Source organism: Phascolarctos cinereus, unplaced genomic scaffold, assembly GCF_003287225.1.
Source record: "Phascolarctos cinereus isolate Bilbo 61053 unplaced genomic scaffold, phaCin_HiC Scaffold_2;HRSCAF=192, whole genome shotgun sequence".
Taxonomy (NCBI): Eukaryota; Metazoa; Chordata; class Mammalia; order Diprotodontia; family Phascolarctidae; genus Phascolarctos; species Phascolarctos cinereus.
The window spans coordinates 82,792,741-82,813,569 of NW_027555625.1; the positions used below are offsets into that span (position 1 = coordinate 82,792,741).

Sequence of the window (20,829 nt, forward strand, 5' to 3'; positions counted from 1 at the left end):
GGAAGACTTATATGAACTGACTCAAAGTGAAGTGAGCAGAACCAGGAGATCATTGTGCACAGTAATAGCAAAATTATAGTGATGATGAACTGTGAAAGACTTAGCTACTCTGATCAGGACAATGTTCCAAAACAATTCCAAAGGACCCATGATGAAAAGTACTATCCACCTCCAGAGAGACACCTGATGAACTCTGAGTGCACATTGAAGCATAATTTTTTCACTTCCTTTTTCTTGCCTTTTTTTTTTTGCAACATAACTAATATAGAAATATGTTTTGCATGACTTCACATGTATAATGGGTATCTCATATTGCTTGTCTTCTCAATGGGCAGGGGAGGGATTTGGAGAGAATTTGGAACTCAAAGTTTAAAAAAATGAATGTGAAATTTTTTTTAAATTTCCCCCTTTTTAAAGCCTTTAAAATGAAGATGATTCTCCAGGAGAAAAGACTGAGGGTGTTTTTTGCAGTGTCTGGCCAGGTTATTGTCTGACTGCTGGTTGGATATATATTATGCAGTATAGGTAGGGAGAAGGTAAAGAATTTTAGGGCAGTAATTAGGAAGGAAGTATTCATATTTGGAAGCACTTGTGCTAGGTAGTAGGAACATAGATGCAGAGAAGGAAACAATCCATTCTTGTAAAAAGTTTACATTCTAATAGTGCAAATGACAAGTAGGTATCTAAGTGTATTCAGAATAAGTAAATACATGCAAAGTAGTTAAATATAAGGTGGTTTAGGAGGGAGGCACTAGCAGCTGGGGGTCAGGAAGGGCTTCTTGTAGAAGTGATACTTGAGCTGAGTCTTGAAATAAGTAAACAATATACTATCTCTAGTTACCTATAGGATTTATAAAAGAAAGCTGCAGGTGATGGAAAAATGTGACCTTTACACAAAGAAATGCTGATGCCCTTGAGAAGAAATTAATAAACTTATAGAATGTGTTTTTTTGCTTATAATCCATTATCCCCCAAAGTATGAAATATATCAGTGTTGAAGCCCAATTGGTATTTCTTTAACTTACTGTGGTAGTAGTCATGAAAATAGCCATTTAGTGCTAAAATATTAGAATGTTATTTTTGACATCTCAGGGCTACATTTCCCTCACTTTTCAGATGAGGAACAAGGCTTAGGAGGTGGCATGACTTGCCAGGGTCACATATCTAACCGATGGCGAAGATTAGAATCAAACTTGGATCTCCTAGCTCCCAGTCCAGTGCTCTCCCCCCCACAATGAAGGTGCTTCTCATTTCAATGGGTGGCACTGGGGGGCCTCACCCTTACTGTCATGCTGAAGTCCCCAGAAGGGAACTGCTGCTGCTACTCTCTCCAGGTTCTTCCTATGGGGTAACCTTGAGGGTAGCTTATACTAGTAAATGTTTAACAACCAGCTTTCTTGGAGGGGGGAGGGGAAACTTGTAAGACACTTTAAAATTGACTCTGCATTATGAACATTTTTTTCCTATTACTTTCTTAAGTTGAGACAATCAACACAACAATAAATCTAGCATTGATTTGCAGAGTTTGTTGATTTCTGGGTAGTAAGTGCTCACATTGAAAAACAAATCAACAATCAGCTTTCAGGAAAAGGTTCTATCTGACTTCAGAACACCTCTACCTGAGGGGCTAGGTTTGCAGGGTCTCTCAACAGCTTCAAATAGTGTCCTTCCCACTGGTTCCCACATCCTTAGTTAACTTGGAGGAAAGACATTTAACTAAGGTGGTGTAACAAAGACAGTTGTTATAGAAACAATACCTCCAAACTGCGGAATGCACTCTTCCCTTGCACACACAATATCCCTGGAGGAGAGTGGGCTCAAACTAATAGGGAGGTACATGTAAAGAATCTGTGTTGCAAAGTGGTAGCTCAGAGCTTGTGGTAACTAGAAGTCCTTTTCCACCTGAAAAGAGTCCTCATGAAGAATCCCTAAGTTGTAGCTCTCTGTTGAGGCTTGTAGAGCCCTGACGCTGCCTTTCAGCTTATCAGTATGTCTAGCTTATCCTTGGCATATCTCTTGGCTTCTGATGCAGAAGCTGCTATGAGCCACTGCTGCTCCAGGATGCTACCATCAGCTCTGATGGACATGACTGCCAAAAGTGATGAGACCTCCAAGCCTTTTAGAAGTTTTCCTGGTCCATTCCATCCCTGAAAACTAGATAGCCTTTCTCAGGATGCCTTCTGTTTGCCCTCGGCATGTCTAGCTCTACTCTTTGATAGGTGCCTCGTCTCCTACTAGTCCAGTCTGTCTGGTAACGTGAGAAGACACATTTTCCTCCCTACAATATAATTTCCTGTCAGGTTTCTGGAATCCTCAGTTCCTATACTGTCTGAACTCCTCTCTCACTTGACTCACTGGCCCCAAACTAGCTTGCTTTTTTCATCTATAAGCCCAGGAGGAGTGACTTGATCTTTGATCAATCACAAGATATTTCTTATGTGAGTCGTCTGTCTTTATCTAGGTTTAAAACTCTGTGATTCTTTCAAATTGATTAAGACTTATTCACACCTAATTTACCTTTGATTAATTCAGTCAAAGTGACTGGGTCTTTTGTGATTAATCTTATATTATAATTTCATAATTTTTATAATAATTTAATTGATTCCTAATGGTCAGCATTCTTGAAGTTGAGTTTTATATGGTTTTCTTTGAATAAGTCTTCATAAATCTGTGAAGATTTATACCCATAAACCTGGATAATTGACACTCATTTGTCACTAACTGACAAGTAGGACCAAGAGCCCTAGGATTAGCAGTATCCCCTAGACCCCTGGCCTGCTTCCAACCCAACCTGCAGCCATCACCCAGAGATACAACCTCTGTGGAGAAGAAGCTAGGTATCCCCACCAACTACTAACTGTCATCTACAGGGCAGGCAAAGCAGCCTAGCTGAAGTAACAAGCTAACCTTGAGGGAGAGAGGCAGGAGGCAGCATGTGTCAAGCAAGTCAAAATACCACCACCATCTCAAACATCACCTCCCCTCATACTTTGATGGAGATAGTCCAGAATCCTGAACCAGATCACCTGCCCTGCTTCTAGCCTGGCCCCTGCTGCCATCATTGAGAGCAGCAATTACTATGGGAAAAGGGAACCCACTCTTTTGATAAAGTTAATATCACCAACGACAACCCTTGACCAACTTCCATCAAAAGATAGGTAAGCCCAAGGTCCCTAAAAATGGCAACCCTCCCCAGATCATTGGTCCTGCTTCTAGTCCAACCCCCAAAAGCCCTTATGATGGGAAGCAGTGTCTGTGGAGATGTGACTAAGCAACTGCTTCTGTGAGCCTGCAACCCTTATCTTTTTAATAATGATTGCAAAAAGAAAGTCATTGCCACCAAAGTCCTTGGCACTGTTGTATGGTGCAAAACAGTTATGGTTTTATCAGTGGAAATGACATTAATGACAATGCATTACCATTTGCTTTGCCACTGTACCCTCATGTTCATGGGGCCTTTCCATCTGACATGATGCTAAAATGTGCTATTAAATGTGAGCTCCTTGAGAGCAGGGACTATTTTCACTTTGGTATTTATATCACCAGAGATTAGCACAGTACTCTGCATGTAATGCTTAACAAATGCTTTTTTTCATTTTTTAAATTTCATTCCATTCAATCATCTTGTTTTTGTTAGCCATAGGGAGGTTTCTTCACCTGTATCAACTAACACTAGTGGTCACTGGATGAGACTATGGAGTTTTTTAAGACTTACCAAAAGATAAAAGTTTTTATCACTGTGCCCTAAAAACAAATAGATTTCCAAATTCCAGTACAAAAGAAATAAATCAATAGTCTCTTTAGTGTCATGTCTTCTTAGGCTTCAAGGTAGCTTGGTATGGTGAACAGTATTAGCTATTCTTTCCCTTCTTTGAACAATGTTGTGTTAACTACTGTCTCTATTTTAGCACTTAAAGACTGCCTTGCAGTGGATAGAGCGCTGGCCCTGGACTCAGGAGGACCTGAGTTCAAATGTGGCCTCAGACACATAATACTTACTAGCTGTGTGACCCTAGGCAAGTCACTTAACCCCATTGCCTAGCTAAAAGAAAAAAAAGAAAAGAAAAAGCTTACCTTGGACTATTATGATTGATGTGTGTATGTTTTAGCATCACAGATTTGAGGATTGGAAGGGATCTTAAAGATCTTCTAGTTAACCATTATTTTACATTTACATTTTAACCCAAAGAGGTTAAATGGCTTGCCTAAAGTCATTTAGGGCTACACCAAATATACAGATCTCTGGACTTTTTGTTTATTGCTCTTTCCATTATGTTATACTGCTTCCTAAATATATGCTCTAATTAGACTCTAAGCACTAGAGAAGGGGTCACCCAACTTTTTTGATCACACAGCTCATCAATAAAAATTTTTTGAGCATACACTCTTTATATATGTATACTCATTTATAAATTATACACATTACTATTGTACTAATATATATGTTATAAAATATATACAAAAATTGTTATTAAAAGGAAGATATAAAGAAAAAACTTTCAAAATATTTATTTACTTTTAAGAATACAGAACCCTGGGTAGCTAGGTGGCACAGTGGATAGAGCTCTGGCCTTGGATCAGGAGGACCTGAGTTCAAATCCAGCTTCAGACACTTGACACTTACTAGCTGTATGACCCTGGGCAAGTCATTTAACCCTGATTGCCTCACCAAAAAGCAAAAAAAAAAGAATATAGAACCCTTTCCCTTCACTTTCTTATTAATACTATTCTTTGTAAGAGAATGTAATTGAATGTTTCATTATTTTAAAAAATATTGGTTTAACAATTTGAAAGTCTGTTTCAGAGTTGTAGGTTTAATATCTTCTGAAGTAGGAAGGAAAGATTCACTTGGATTGGTGAGAACCCATCAAATCTACCATGTTCCCCTACACCATGTACTACTCTGAATACCTTCCTGACATACAGACTTTCCCTCATTTTTCTTTTTTCAAAACATTAAGAGTTCCAATATGCTAGGCACCATGCTAAATACTGAGAATATAAATACAAGCAAAAAGGAATACAGTCCTTGCCCTCAAGGAACTTACCTGCTTTTTTTAATTAATTGATTATTAGTTTTCAACATTCACTTTTATAAGATTTTGAGTTCTAAATTTCCCTCCCTCCTTTCCCTCTTCTTCTCAAGACAGCATGCAATCTGATATAGGTTATATATGTATAATTATGTTAAACATATTTTCACATTAGTTATGTTGTGAAAGAAGAATCAGAACAAAAGGGAAAATCCATGAGAAATAAAAAACAAAAAACAGACAAACAAAAAAGAAAATAGCATGTCTCAATCTGCATTCAGACTCCGTGGTTCTTTCTCTGGATCTGGATAATATTCTCCATCATGAGTCTTTTGGAATTGTTTTAGATCATTGCATTGCCGAGAAGAGCTAAGTCTAACAAAGTGATCATCGCACAATGTTGCTGTTATTGTGTACGATGTTCTCCTGGTCCTGCTAGCTTCACTCAGCATCAGTTCATGTAAGTCTTTCCAGTTTTTTCTGAAATCTGCCTGCTCACCATTTCTTATGGAACAATAGTATTCCATTACATTCATATACCACAACTTGTTCAGCCATTCCCAAACTGATGGGTATCCCCTCAATTTCCAATTCTTTGCCACCACAAAAAGAGAAGGAGCTTACCTTCTGATGGAGAAAGACAACATATAAAAGGAAGTTGAAAAGATGGGGAGAGGGAAGAGGAGGAGAAAGAACTCATGCAAAGTGATTGTGGAGAAAGAAGTCCAAAAAGAACAAGAGCTGAGTGTGAATATGATTGACCTGGGCACTTCATTAAAATGGAGGTTCCAGGGGCAGCTAGGTGGCGCAGTAGATAGAGCACTGGCCCTGAAGTCAGGAGGACCTGAGTTCAAATCCGGCCTCAGACCCAACACTTGACACTTACTAGCTGTGTGACCTTGGGCAAGTCACTTAACCCCAACTGCCTAAAAAAGCCCAAAAATAAAAAAATAAAATGGAAGTTCCAGGAAGAACTGACTAATCTGTGGAAAGGGGTTTCAGGAGTTATTCCAGAGTGAGAAGGTTGCAGGAATGGAGGCATCTTCAAGAATGAGAAGGCTTTTTATGTTTCTCTTGACACCTATGTTTGTATTTCAAAGTTTCTACACGATTATTGTTTAGTCAGGAATGGTTGGAAGTCTTTTGTTTCATTAAAAGTCTATTTTTCCCCTATAAGATGATGCTCAGATATTCTGGCCATTATTCTTGGTTGTAAGCTTATATTGCCTTCTAGAATATCATTCTAAGCTCTCTACTTCTTTATAGTGGTGACTGCTAAATCTTGTGTGATCTTGACTATTTGTCCTTGAATTCTTTCTTTCTATTTGCAGTATTTTTTCTTTGACCTAAAAGCTCTGGATTTGGGGTGTAATGTTTCTGGGAATTTTTATTTTGGTGATTCTTTTGGGAAGTGACTTGTGAATTAATTTTTACTTTACCCTGTGGTTCTAAGAGATCCATGTAGTTTTATTATTTTTTGATAGGCTGTCTTTTTGGTCAAGGTTTTAGGCAGTCTAGTGATTTTTACATTTTCTTTCTTTGATCTGTTTGTCAAGTGTTTTTGATATGAGATGTCTAATATTTTTCCGCTGCTTTGATTCTTTTTTCTTCAAAACATTTCTTATTACTTTGTGCAATCATTAACTTTTATTTGGTCCATTCTAATTTTCAAGCCGTGTTGTTTGGTATCTTTTGCTAAGCTGTTAATTCTCTTTTTTCAATTCTTTCTTCTGTAGCTTTTTTCTATTTCTCCCTTAGTGCTCTCATTTCTTTTCCAATTATTTCCTCTAGCATTCTCATTTTATTTATAAAATAATTTTTAGTTCTTTTTAAAAGATTGTAGATATTTCTCTTCCAAGAATTCTACTTGAACTTTTGAACTTGTACTGAAACAGTGTTTTTTCTCTGAGATTTTGCTAGTAGATATTTTGAAGTCATTCTCTTTTTCTAAATTTGTGTCTTGAAGGTCTCCATCATCATAATAGTTCCTTATGGTGGGATTCTTTTTTTATTTTCTTCTACATTCACTTACTCGTTAAACCTAACTTCAGACTTTGTGTGCTTCTGTGGCTAGGCTATGCTTGGTTTTGTTTTATATCTTCTTGGGTCCAACTGCTGATTTCTCAGGTTATTGAATGTTATGTTAATCCAGGATCTCAGGGAAAATTCCAACTAGCAACTTGCAGGCTTTCAGTGTACCCAGGACAGAAGTCTGATTGCTATCTTTCTGTTCCAAGCTCTGCAAGTTCCTAATTTGAGCATGTCAGTTAACTATGGAAGCCACCCTCTGGTTCCACTCACAATTCCTGTGATTTCCCAGAGCAAATCACCCTTCTCTCTCCACCAATCCCTCATACGTATTGTCTCCCCCTTTTAGTATGTAAGCTTCCTGAATATAGAAACTCTTTTTATTTTATACGTTCTTTTTTTTTAAATTTTGAGTTCTAAATTCTCTCCTCCCTTCTAGCCCCTCTGTTACCCATTGAGAAGGCAAGCAACATGATAACCGTCATATGAGAAGTCATGCAAAACATTTTCAACATTTCAAACATATGTTTTACATGACTTCTCATATGATAGGTATCATGTTGTTTGCCTTCTCAATAACGGGGATAGGGAGGGAAAGAATTTGGAACTCAGTTTTAAAAATGAATGTCGAAAATTGTTTTTACATGTAATTGGGGAAAAACAAAATACTAAATTTTAAAAAATTCCATTCATGTTGCCAAAAAAAAGGTAAGAAAAATAAAATGAAAAAAATATGCTTCAGTCTACACTCAGAGTTCATCAGTTTTCTTTCTGGAGGTGGATGGTATTGTTGTGGATCATTGTATTGATCAGAGTAGCTAAGTTTCACAGTTGATCGTTATATAATATTGCTGTTACTGAATACAATAGTCTCCTTGTTCTGCTTACTTTACTTTGCATCAGTTTATATAGGTCTTCCCAGGTTTTTCTAAAAGCATCCTGCTCATCCTTTCTTATAGCACAATAGTTGTTTGGATCTGTGTGGAAAGCATTTTGTAATTGTATTCACATATTCCTGGATACATTTTGGCAGGCAGATTACCAAATATTTTATACTCTCTGTATTTATTTTTCAGTTGATTGTCTAGCATTCTCTAAATATACTATCATATCATCTGCAATGAATAATAGTTTTATTTCATCATTTCCTATTCTTATTCCTTCAATTTCTTTTCCTTTTCTTATTGATATAGCTAGCATGTCTAGTACAAGATCAAATAATAATGTTGATAATGGACATCCTTACTTCACCTTTGATCTTATTGGGAAGGCTTCTATTTTATCCCCATTACATTACAGATAATGTTTGCTCTTGGTTTTAGATAGATACTACTTATCGTTTTTAAAAAAGTTCCATTGATTCCTATGCTTTCTAGTGTTTCTACTAGGAATGGGAATTATATTTTGTCAAAAGCTTTTTCTGCATCTATTGAGATAATCATATGATTTTTATTGATTTTCTTATTGATATGTAAATTATGCTTATAATTTCCCAATACTGAACCAGGCCTGGTTTTGAGGTAATCTTTAATTTATACATTTTGCTAACTTTGTCAACCTTTAAAGAAATGTTGATATTTAACCTGTGAATTATATATTCTCAAAAACAAATGACATTCACACTAAAATTAATGAGGATTCAGGCTTGTAATGGGGACATGAGGCTAAAAATATTATTTATTTTAAATCACAAACTTATATAAAGTGTTCCCAGAGGATGCAGCATGAACTGGGATCATAAAACATATGTCTATATAGCAATCATTTGGGGAGAAATTAAGTTCCTTTACTTAAAAAAAGTTTTTATGATTTAAAATTTTTTAATCTCTAAATCCAAATAATAGTCAATGGGTTATTTACGACCCTTACCTTAAGGACTTTATTTTGTTTTTGGTCTCGGCCTGTGATTTCATCCGTGTAGGGAACTCCCAGTACAAGACAGCCAGCTCCCTCTACCAATGCAGATATGCACATGTTCAGCAACTTATATCCTCATAAAGAGCTGCCCAGGGCACTGAGAGGTTAAGCACTTGCTCAGAGTCATTTAAATTGGCAATGAACCCAGTTAAATTTTCAAAGGGGAATGGCAGATGACAGAACATTTTCTCTATGTAACTTTTCCATAGAGTTAGGGCCTGTGGCACTTTTACTGATATAACAGAAGCAGCAACAAATAATCCCCCCAAACCTCACCCATTCCTTCTCTACTCCCCTCCCTCCTTCCTGCTGCCTTTTTGTCAATATTTGAAAATCCTGAAAGCAAAAGAGTCTGCTCAGGTGGAAAAAGAAGGATGTATAATAATTTTAAAGTCTGCAACACAATCTCAACCCGTACATTGAGGAAGAGAACCCCATAGGAAAGACTGAATGGTTTATATCAATTTGCTCACTAGGGAAAAGAGTGAGAATTAGAAGCCATCTAGTAGGAATCTGTTTCACTCATTTCACTTTTTCTTCCCCTCTTTGCTTAGAAAGGGTTGGCACAAAGAAATTTCAAACTCAGAAAGGTGGTGATTCAGGAGAAGCTGGAGGAAATTGCAGATGAAAGAATTCCCAGATGAAGGCAGCAGCAACATCTTTAGCTGTCAATGAGTTTCTTTGCTCTGGCATTGGCAACGTCAATGTCAATATAATCTTTGTTAGTATCAGTCTTCTTGGTAATCCTATTGGCTTGTTCTGAGAGTCAATCTCATTGCCCATCTCTATGGCCATGTTTTTCAAATTCCCCAGGATACTGCCCACCTGAGTCAAATTTTCTTCCTTTTCATCTTCTCTGGACAACATTAGTTATCTGTTTAATGTTTCTACCATTGGCTCCTTCAGCTCTTTGCTGAGGCTGATTGTCATACCGCCTGGCTGCTTAGAAACCACACTATAGGTGAGTAGTCTCTGCCTTCAGTCCATGTTGCCTTACAGACATTACCAAACTGAAAACTTGTTGACTTATTCCAAGGGCAAACCCAAAGGCCACAACACTTGCTGAGCTTGTTAACATCTTCTCCATCTCTCTCATGTCTTTGCTTATTTGGTCCACACCTCCTTCTACGTGGTTCAGTTTTTCCCCTTTTTCATCCAGAATAGTGATGGTTTTGATGCCTGCATCCTGAGACTCAATGCCTGGGATTCTCCTGCTTTCCAGGGACTCATCAGTCATCTGGTGAGCCCTTAGCTGAATCTCTTCTATTGACAGATTATCCATGATGGATCAAAATTCTTGGTAAGCAAAGAAACAGGAACTAGTATATATATATATTCAGGTGGATTCCATGTTCTTCTCTTTCCAATCCTCCTTAGTCAGCACATTCCCAAAGATAAGATCTATCAGGGCTTAATTTTTTTGAATTTATCAATTAATCATTCAAACTTTTTCAATTAATCAATCAAACATTTAGTAATGTCTACTATATGCCAGGCATTGTGCTAAGCACTGGGGATACAGAAAGAGGCAAAAAACAATCCCTGCCCTCAAGGAGCTTACATTCTAAGTGGGGAGAGAAACAGCATGAAAACAAATATATTCAAAGCAAGTTATCTATAGGATAAATAGGAAGTAGCTAACAGGGATAGCATTAGAATTAAGGAGGGTTGGGGAAGGCTTCTAGTAAAAGAAGTCATTTTAATTGGGACTTAAAGGAAATGAGGTAGGTCAGAAGTAGGCAGACATAAGGAGGGAGAGCATTCCAGCCTTGGGCAACAGCCAGAGAAAATGCCTGGAGCTGAGAGATAAAGAGTGTATTATTAATGAAACATTAAGGAGGTCAGTGTCACTGGATTGAAGAATACAAGTCTGGGAGAAAGGTATAAGAAGCCTGAAAAGGTTAGGAACAGTGGAGCTAGGTTATGGAGGGCTTTGAATGTGAAATAGAGCATTTTGTATTTGCTCCTGGGAAGGTACAAGCAGCCAAATGCCTGGATTATCAAACAGTCAAAAGAACCTGGTGTGATCTAAGATAAGACACTTCATCTCTCTAGGTTCCAGTGTTCTCATCTGTAAAAATAAGGGGATTCCTGTTAGCAATGGTGCTTCAGGGATTCTGCCTAGGTAGAGAGGACAGCAAAACCTCCAGGCTGATTCAGGGAAGCAGCACCCTTGCCCAAGTTGTGCCCAAGGAGAGGGAAGCTCTTTGCAGGGTAAGGGGTTGGAGCACAGATCCTGGGAAGGGAGTACAGTGCCTTAGCTCTGATAGAGGGCCACGGGGATGCCTTTGGTTCCCCCCATCCTTTTCTTTCCCTCAAAGTTTTGCCCTTCCTGGATTATCAAACTTTTCTTCCTATGAGATCTTTGAGCTATGGTTTGTCTGAAAAGGCCTAGGTGCAGGGGTGGGGAACCTGCAGCCTTGAGGCCATATGTGGCCTTCTAGTTCCTTGGGCGTGACCTTTTGACTGAGACCATATTTTAGAGAACAAATCCTTTTATCAAGGGGATTTGTTCAGGTGAGGTTTGTATTCAGGCAAAGGGCTGCAGTTGGGGACCCAGAGGGCCACATGTGGCCTGAAGGCCACAAGTTCCCCACCCCTGGTAGGGATTCTTCCCCTTCTCTGCCTAGCAAATTGTTCTGAGTAAGGAGAGCAGAGAGGGGCCACTGCTCTGGAGTCAATTCATCAATCAACAAACATTTGTTAATTCCTTACTATGTGCTAGGTACTATGCTAAGTACTGAGTATAAAAAGCAAAAGCAAAAATAGTTATTGCTCTTAAAGTAGGTATAAATGAGTCCCTAATTAATTTAAAAAGTCAATGGATGAAAATAGTTGAATTTGAGAGTTAGAAGGGACCTTAGTGGCCATCTAATCTGACCTATACACAAAAGGAATTCCTACTAGAACATCCCCTTCAAGTGATTTATTATTTTTTGGCAAATATGACAGATAAAAACTTGACATCTAAAATATATAAGGAACTATAAAAAGTAACTGGGTAACTCAGTTCACAACAGATAAATGAACAAAGGACATGAACATACAATTTTCAAAAGAAGTATCAGAAAATGTTAACCACTTGAAAAAATACTCAACCTTACGAATAATCAAATAAGTGAGGATTAGTACAACTTAAAAAAATTTTATTAATTTATTTTATCAACAATCCTTTTAGATAAAACTGCAGGTTCTCTTATCCAAAGACAGCAAGTGTCTGTTAAAACAGTGGATGTGACATACTGTGTCCCTGCATTTCTCACCAGGTGGTTGAAGGGAATTCTATATTGTTAATCCATCAAGACGACATGAAATGATTGTGCTTCATGTTTTCACCACGTTAATAACATAGCATAATTTAGGTAAGGACTTACAGGTTGGACCCATCTCAGGGGCCACCTGGAGCAGGTAAATGGCAGAGTAATCTGTATTATCTCTATAGTGGGGTTGGAGTGGGGGTGGGGGAAGTGCCCTGGTTTCATTGAAATGTGCTTAGCTAGCTGGATGTGGAGGTCACTGACGCAGTTCATCATCTTCAATCTTCACTTCCTCCCTGGACTATTCCTAAGCCACCCCAAAACACTAAGCATCAGACTGGAAAATAAAAATCTCCCTGCAGGATGCCACTGGGCCCAGCACGTGGGCTTTAAAGAGCTGTAAGGGCTCGTTTGTAAGTAGGCACTGAGGTCCATGGAGGAATGTGCCATGCTGGTCAGGGTCGAAATCTGCCCTCCGCCCCTGTATTACCCTCTCTGGGCCTCAGTTTCCTCATGTGTAAAAATGAGGGGAGTGGAAAGAGGAGGAAGGATAAATAAAAGTTTTAAAATAGCTTGAGCTATATGACTCCAAAGGTTACTCCTGCCCCAAGTCTATGACTATTAAAGTTCTCGCTTTATTAGCAAGTAGCCAGGTGGCTGCAGTGGATAGAATGCCGGACCTGGAGTCTGGAGGGCCTGAGTTCAAATCCAACCTCAGACACTTACTGGGCAATCTCGAAAATGAGCTGGAGAAGGAAACAGCAAACCACTCCAGTATCTTTGCCAAGAAAACCCCAAAAGGGGTCAAGAAGAGTCAGACGCTACAGAAACGATAGTACTACAAAATCCTTAGCCCTACGTGCCCTGAAGAGGCGCACTGCTACGCAACCCGGGTCAGTTCTGGGCCTTGTATTAGACGTAGGACTACAAAACGGAGGATCCTGGGTAAAGGAAGTGACGAGAGGGAGAGCGAGGCATGCTGGTCTCAGCGTGGAGCGCTTGAGCGCGGCGGGCGCGTGCGCCCGGCAGGGTCTCGCGCTCGGCCGGCTCGGGCGCTTCCCGCGTGAGGGAGAGGAGCTCCGGGGAGGCCTGGGGGCCAGCGCAGAGGTGGGCTCTCGTGACCGGCGGGGCGGGGAAGACGGCTTCTTTGAATAGCTAGCATTGAGAGCACATTGAAAGCTTTGCCGATACCGCACTTATCCTCACTCCCCCTCCCCCCCGAGGTAGGTGCTGTTTTTATCCCCATTTTATTGATGAGGGATGTGAGGCACGGAGCGGTTAAACGACTCCCTCAAGGTCACACGGCCTGTGCGGAGGGTCAGGTCTCTATTTGACCCATGCCCTGCCTCCTCCTGTTCTCAGCGCTGCCTGGCGGCCCCGCCGATTGATGGCATCGATTCTTCGCCTCGAACTTTGACTAAAATAGAGCCGGGGTCATCAGGCCCGGGACCAGGCCTGGGCCTCTTCGGTCAGAGTCGAAGAGTGGTGTGAGTGCTCGCAGCACCGTGCCTGGCACATAGTAGGCACTTATTAGGTGTTCGTTGGTGGGGTGGTATTCAGGGGTGGGGAACCTGCGGCCTCGAGGCCACACGTGGCCCGTTAGGCCCTCAAGTGCGGGTTTGGGGGTCAGAGGGCCGCACTTGAGGACCTGGAGGGCCGCACGTGGCCTGGAGGCCTCTGGTTCCCCACCCCTGGATTAGCTGATTCCACTCCTCGGCATGCTGTAATAAAAACTTGTTGAGTAGAGCTGACAGCCGGGTAAATGTGCTTTACATACATGATCATTTAGTTTCACAATAACCCAGTGAAGTGTAGGTACTACCCACATTATTAACCCTCTTTCAAATAGGGAAACTGAAGCCCAGACAGGTTCAGTGATATGCCTTAGGTCACACAACTAGTAAGTGTGAGAGAGGATTTGCTTAGCACGGTGCGTGGCACATAGTAGGCTCTTAATAAATGATTGATTTGGATTCAGGTCTTCCCGATGTCTGAATTCAGCACTCCATTCACCGGGCAAAACTAAGTAACAATAAGGCTTTAAGATTTGCAAAGTACTTTGCATATATTGTCTCATTTGATCCCCATCACAGCCCCATGAGTTAGGTGATGGCATTTGTCCCCATGTTACAGATGAGGAAATGGGCTTAGCAAATTTAGGTGACTTTTCCTGGGTCACACGGCTAGTCATCCTCTGAGGCAGGATTAGAATTTGGCTCTAAAGGCTTCAAGTCCAATACTATCTACTGGGCCACTGTAGTATGAACAATAGATGATAGCATAGTTGATGTGTAAGAGGTTAGAGCTGGACAGGTAGCTATTATCCAGTGCAACTTCATTTTACCACCAGGCATTTTTCAGTGTCTGCTTTGTGCTAGTTTGGAAGATACACATATAAAAGAATTGAAATGTCCCTCCCTCTAGGGGCTTACACATTTAACAAGGAAGTTACATTTATGTATATACACACACAAAGTAAATGCAAGGGTATTTGGGGGGAGGGGCAGTCGTAGTTGAGGGCATCAGGAAACACCTTTTTGAGAAGTTGGCAGTTGAGCTGAGATTTGAAGGAAACCAGGAATCCTGCATATATCCCATTAGTCTGATGGTGAGAGCTGGTACTATAGCCCAGTTCTCTTGGTTGTGTTGGCTCGTAATGTTCTTTTGTAATTGTTCTTAAACTTCCTCATGCTTTTATGTTGTCTGCCTCAACTGTTTTTAATTTAAGGGCGGAGACAAGACCTTTTCCTCCAAAACAGTGCTGTAGAACCTTTAAGTTCTTACCTAATAGTGTCAAACAAATAGAAAAAAATTGCAGCAGGCTTCATATTGATTTAAATCACAAATTAATATTATCTATGTTGTATCTTTATTTTGTTAAACATTTCCTGATTACATTTTAATCCAGTTCTGCCAGGAGTTCAGCACCTTGGTTCTTAAAATGCTTTAGAACATATGGTGAATCACTGATATTCTTGGGGCCTTAGTGGGCACAATAGGCATACCGAGTCATCTTGCATTGCCTTCATTTCTAAAATCTGAAATTGTTGTTGCTTGAATTGTTCTAGCTGACGACCATGAGTGAATGGATGAAGAAAAGCCCATTAGAATGGCAAGACTATGTATATAAAGAAGTCAGAGTGACAGCTAGTGAGAAGAATGAATATAAAGGATGGGTTTTAACAACAGACCCAGTCTCTGCCAAGTGAGTATGGCATGGTGTGTCATCTCTTTGTAATTAAGGCTGAGTTCTTTAACTTTATTCCCACTCTCCCTATGTTTCTTATCCATAAGGTGTATCAGTGTGACAGTATATTAAAGTCCATGCTTAAAAACCAGATGTTAGGGAGTGATTATCGTTCTTTTCCTGATGGCATTGTGCCTTCTATGAAACGGGCATTTAATAAATATCTGTTATCGAATCACGAGAGCATTCATTTCCCTGCTGGCGGGGGGAAACCAAACCCATGATTTCTTTGGTATGAGAAATACCCTCTAAGGTGACTCTCTGCCAGTGAAGTTCCTGCTGTCATTGTTGGGGGCAGTGAGAGCTAAGTGACTTGTGCAAGGCCATGCAGCTCATATATACTGCAGCGAGACTGAAGGGAGGACTTGTGACCCTGTCCATTGTTCTTCGATGCTGCTCCTGCTTCCTTTAGATGCTGAGGGCAGAGAATTGGACCAAAAGTTTTCAGTAAAGCTTTAGGGACTTCTGACAGCCGACAACCAGAAATCCACAGACAACAAGCAAGCTCACATTTAATGTTCAGCACCTCCTGTACCAGGCAGTCATCCAGCCACTGGTGACAGGAGTACAAGAGTGAGGCTGACCGTCCGTGTCCTGAAAAGCTTCCATTCCACCACAAACAGCGCTCAATATCCAGAAGATACTAAAGCACCCCCAGGATCTTTAGTCTTGTGACTATGGCTATACCTGCTACCAAAGCAGATGACACCTATTCTGTTAATTAATAAACAATTTTTGAGAGTGTCTTGGGCCTCAAAATTCATCATTTTCTGGTCATTGTGGTAATAAGCTGAGTGATCAAATATTTATTGAATGAATATTTGGATGAATGATTTTCTAAAAAGTGATTTATTCAGTTTTAAAAGCAGCACACCTGTTGCATAAAACAAGGTACACCTGTAGTTGCCTTTGCGCTAAGGCCTTTCCCTTCTCTCTCCCCCTTTTATCGATGGACAGAGAGAACTAGGGGCTAGCACAGAGAGAGTTAAGAGGAGGAAACCTAGAGCCCCTCTACTATTCCTGTCCTGGTGGATCAGTGGTGGTAAGAGCCTCCTCCATTCTTTCATTCAGCAAACATTAAGCACCTACATTTTATCCAGCCTTGTGCTTGATAAGCCCTGGTTCCTGCCCTCATGAAAGTTTATGAGAGAGGGCAGCAGATAACAGTAATATTTGATATTATATCATAAGGCACTAGAGTTGTAAAATAAAAGTGTTGTGTGAAGTGAGAGAGGAAAGATCTGTTAATAAAATGTATATAGTTCCTTTAAAAAATTAGGCAGCAAGCTGAAGGAAGTAATTCTCAAGTTTCTCTCCTCTGTTTCTTTTTCATTGACCTTTCCTGCAGGAATCTGTAGCTTCTATAGGCAGATTAGTGCTCCATCTTCTGGCATGGGGGACTGTGACAGGGAAATGGTGACTGAGTGAATGGTGAAAGAGATTAATCAGCAATAGCCAGAGCACTAACAGTTACTCTAAGCCATCTAGAATTTTGATGGCCCTCATACATTATGAACATTTTTCTCGTAGCAGATAAGTGATCTTCATTCATTAGGCATAACTCTCCCAACTTGGGAGAGCTAGGGAAACAGAAGTAGCTAGAACGAGGCCATCATAGGTGTTCAGAGCAGGGAGACCTGCGTATGTCTCTTCATTCTGTTTAAAATGTATTTTAAAGTGACATACAGGGGTGTGTGGAACAAGCAAATCCTGTGCTCCTAATGTTGAATTTATTATATTTACATCCTAAACTATAGCACCTCTTTATGAACATTTATCCCATCTTCAAATAGGCTTAGGAAACTGAGTTAATTGTTGAGGGTCATCCATTGAGTTGGATGGAGCCCAGAATGATTCCTACCTCTCTCTGTCCTACATTTTTTAAACCCTTGGTTTTGTATCATATAAACCTCTACTTAGAGTTTGGTCATGTAAGAGTAGACATTTTGAACACTGCCATGCATATTATAGGCAGCTAATATAAATGCTTGATGAATGAATGAACTCCTGTGTCTTTGTAAAAAAACATACTTCTGTTTTTTCCCCCATTACATAAAAAAGCAATTTTTAACATTCATTTTTTAGAATTTTGAGTTTCAAATTCTCTCCCTCCCTCCTTCCTTTCCCCCCCTCCCTGATATGGTAAGCAGTTTGATAGAGGTTATGCATATGCAAACATGCAAAACATATTTCTGTATTAGTCATATTGTAAAAGAAGACAAAGACCTCCCAAAACACAAAAAAATAAAGTGAAAAATATTATGCTTCAATCTGCATTCAGACTATTGGTTCTTTCTCTGGATGTAGAATAGCATTTTTTATCATTAGTCCCTTTGGAATTGTCTTAGATCATTATATTGCTGAGAAGAGCTAGGCATTGACAGTTGATCTAATCCTTTGTTCATTCCCTTGCTGTGTATTTTCTCTCATCCCAAAGTATCGTCCTTGTGAATTTTCTCGAAGATGGCACTGTGGCTGTGACTGGAGTCATGGGACACGCTGTGCAGACTGTTGAAACTTTGAATGAAGACAACCAGGAAGTGAGAGAGAAACTGATCCATATGTTCATGCCAGAAGAGAGTAAGGCCTACAACCCTGAGGACCTGGAAAAAAGGAAGATCAGCCTGAAGTCCTGGCTGGAGAAGAATCACATCCCCATCACTGAACAGGGAGAGTCACAAAGCACCCTCTGCGTTGCTGGGGTCCTGACCATAGAGCCACCCTATGGACCTGAAGACTGCAGCAGTTCAAATGAAATTATTTTGTCTAGAGTTCAGGATCTTATCCAGGGACATCTTACAGCTTCCCAGTGAGACACTAAAACCTGTTGCTCAGCTTGCAGAAAGAAAGACTTAATTTTTTTTCTTAGTAAAGTTTGTTGAATATTAAGCCCTTAATCTTCTGGAGTTCTTTGAGTACATTTTGTGCTTTTGAAAACTTTGGTGTTGCAAGTGAATGCAGAGATTCAGTTGCCCATGGTATGCTCTCTGTGTTTGGGATATAGGAGATCTGGGAAGGGAGAGACTCACAGGCACACGGAAGCTCCTATTTGTACGATCCACTTTTGTGATGTGGGTCCTTACTCCTCCTTTGTTAACCAAGAGATAATGAGTAAGTACTGGGGGAAATATGATCTGAGCCGATAGAAAAAGTTGTCACTGCAAAGCACAGCCTATAAATTAATTTTTATGGGGAGGGGAAGGAAACGTCAAGATCTGTGATTTTGTGATTATATGGAACTTCATTTCACTGATGTAGAAGAATAACTCTGCATCTTCAAGTCTTAAGAGAATTGCCAACAGACTCAGAAGTTAAATGACTGGCCAGGGGTCACACAGCTAATATGTGTAAAAGGCAGGATTTGACCCCAGGTCTTCCAAATTCTAGGGTTAGCTCTCTGCTATTCTTTTATCGTATTGCTTTGATTCTATTCACATTGAATATTATTAGTATTTTGGCCTTTTATTGATTGTCTATATTCTTAGTATAATGGCCACTTTAATTACAGTACTTGAATATTTTTTCAGGTTGAAACTTCTCACCTTTGGTTGACCATTAGGAAAATCTGCTGTCCTTGACTCTTATAATTCTAGAATTGTTTGGTGCCCTTAAACCAGTCAGATTCACTGGTTAATAATAGCAGTGGAAATTACTCTCAAAGGAGAGTAAGAACTTGAGTCTAAGAAAAAAGTATCAGAAATTACCTTCTTTATTATCTTTATTAGGGTCTATGGGAAGATTGCTGGTAGGCAGTCACTAATGCCTAACCCAGGGGGATGGGAGGTAGGTTTTTGTGTTTGGAAATTAATAAACTGAAGACATAATTTCCAGCAACTACTAAGTAGTTAAGTAGTTTTAATAATCTGTTTGCAAATAAAACCCAAGGGCCCCAGGATGAATGAATTGACTTCACCTTAGAAAGCTGCTTTCTAGAAATCATTTCTTTGGGACTATTTTCAATTTACTCTCCATTTTCAAGTCTGTAGTGACTCCTGGGATCTTCCCTTTTCCCTATTTCCTCCTATTTCCAAAAAGAGTTAACATCTCACATAAATAACCAGTGGCTGGTCTCAGTATCCAAGGTTGTCTTTGACTATCCTTGCATTGTGAAGGAGTGTTGAATGACCTCCAAAACCAAAAGTCAAAGATTATATGATTCTTACAAGAAGAAAGTCTTTACTCATTCCTATATGTGGATATAGGAATCCCCTCTCTCCAGTGCTTTCTTCTATGGCTCTTTTAGACCAGTGATTTTCAACTTAAATTTTGACAAGGTCTCTGGTTTTCTGTTGTTCCTCTAAAATGCTATGTATTTTTAAAAAATGCATTAAAATTTATTTTGTTTTAAAAATTTGGTGACTTTCTTCCACCCCTTCTCATTCCCCCCATCCCCATCTGATACACACACATAGTGTCTTGACACATAAGCAGTCAATGAGTAAGTATTAAATACCTATTACTGTGTTCTAGTAATGGTTAGGCTATGGAGATAACAAAGACAAAAATGAGGCCCTGCCCTTAAGGAGTGAACTCCCAGGGTAATTTAATGTACTGGTCACAATATTCTTTCAGAATTATTCATTAAGGGTTTATAATAACTAAAATGATAACTTTTGACCCCAAAGCTCCAAGTTAAAAGTTATGTCATATAAAACATACATGCTTAAAAAAACATGCATGCTTGAGATGATAGAATATATTTGAAACGGTTGGTCATTTATTGCTTAAGGTGCCATCTTGGATTATCTTTGAGAACTTTCAAGGGATTCTCAAACCACTAAATGGGAACCACTGATGTAAGCAGTAGTGATTCTTCCAAGTTTGAAGGAAACAAAAAATTCTGAAAGATGGAGGGTGTGTACTTTAGTCATGGGTGCCAACCAGTGCAAAGACACATGGAAGGAAGATGGAGTATTATCATGGCTAGCGTTTATACAGCACTTTAAAATTTACAAAGTAATTTGTACATACTATTTCCTTTTATCTTCACAACCCTAGGAAGTAGGTTTTATTGTTATCCTCATGTTAACAGGTGAAGAAACTGAGGCTGACAGGTTGCACAGTAAATGTCTAAGGTCCAATTGAATTCAGGTCTTTCACCACACTTATCTGCTGCATTACTGAGTTGCCTTTGACCATATATAGTGCATAAGGATAAGGAAGGTTAGTGTGGCCGGGTTGTATAATGTGTGTAGTGGAGCAGTGTATAAGATAAATGTGTAGATAAATTGATAAATTTGATAAATGCTTCTTACCATCAGCAAACAGCTGTATTGGGGGTAAGTTAGAAGCCTTCCTAGTAAGACCATGGATGAAGCAAGAATGCCTGTTGTCACTATTATTCAAC

General features: G+C 39.6%; 1 protein-coding gene and 1 pseudogene across 3 annotated transcripts; one reads left to right on the top strand and one right to left on the bottom strand.

Moving 5' to 3' along the window:
- Window positions 1–9,639: 9,639 nt before the first annotated feature.
- On the bottom strand, window positions 9,640–10,260 carry LOC110201381 (synaptosomal-associated protein 23-like; annotated as a pseudogene).
- GEMIN6 (gem nuclear organelle associated protein 6) lies at window positions 10,254–19,833 on the top strand. 3 transcript variants are annotated; one of them, XM_078149477.1, is made up of 3 exons: window positions 10,254–10,278; window positions 15,304–15,440; window positions 17,920–19,833. In XM_078149477.1, the coding sequence occupies exons 2-3, from the start codon at window positions 15,313–15,315 to the stop codon at window positions 18,293–18,295; spliced, it is 504 nt and encodes a 167-aa protein (XP_078005603.1). In that variant the 5' UTR covers window positions 10,254–10,278; window positions 15,304–15,312; the 3' UTR covers window positions 18,296–19,833. The 3 variants fall into 3 exon arrangements, with proteins under 3 accessions (XP_078005603.1, XP_020832623.1, XP_020832624.1); XM_020976964.2 differs by lacking the exon at window positions 10,254–10,278 and adding an exon at window positions 12,245–12,340; XM_020976965.2 differs by lacking the exon at window positions 10,254–10,278 and adding an exon at window positions 13,228–13,342.
- The last annotated feature ends 996 nt before the right edge of the window (window positions 19,834–20,829 follow it).

What these genes read in the sequence shown, in the direction of transcription:
- GEMIN6 (XM_078149477.1), top strand. Translation starts at nt 15,313, where the DNA reads ATGAGTGAATGGATGAAGAAAAGCCCATTAGAATGGCAAGACTATGTA. An exon ending in ACAGACCCAGTCTCTGCCAA is followed by an intron (nt 15,441 to 17,919) that starts GTGAGTATGGCA and finishes CTCATCCCAAAG; the next exon opens with TATCGTCCTTGTGAATTTTC.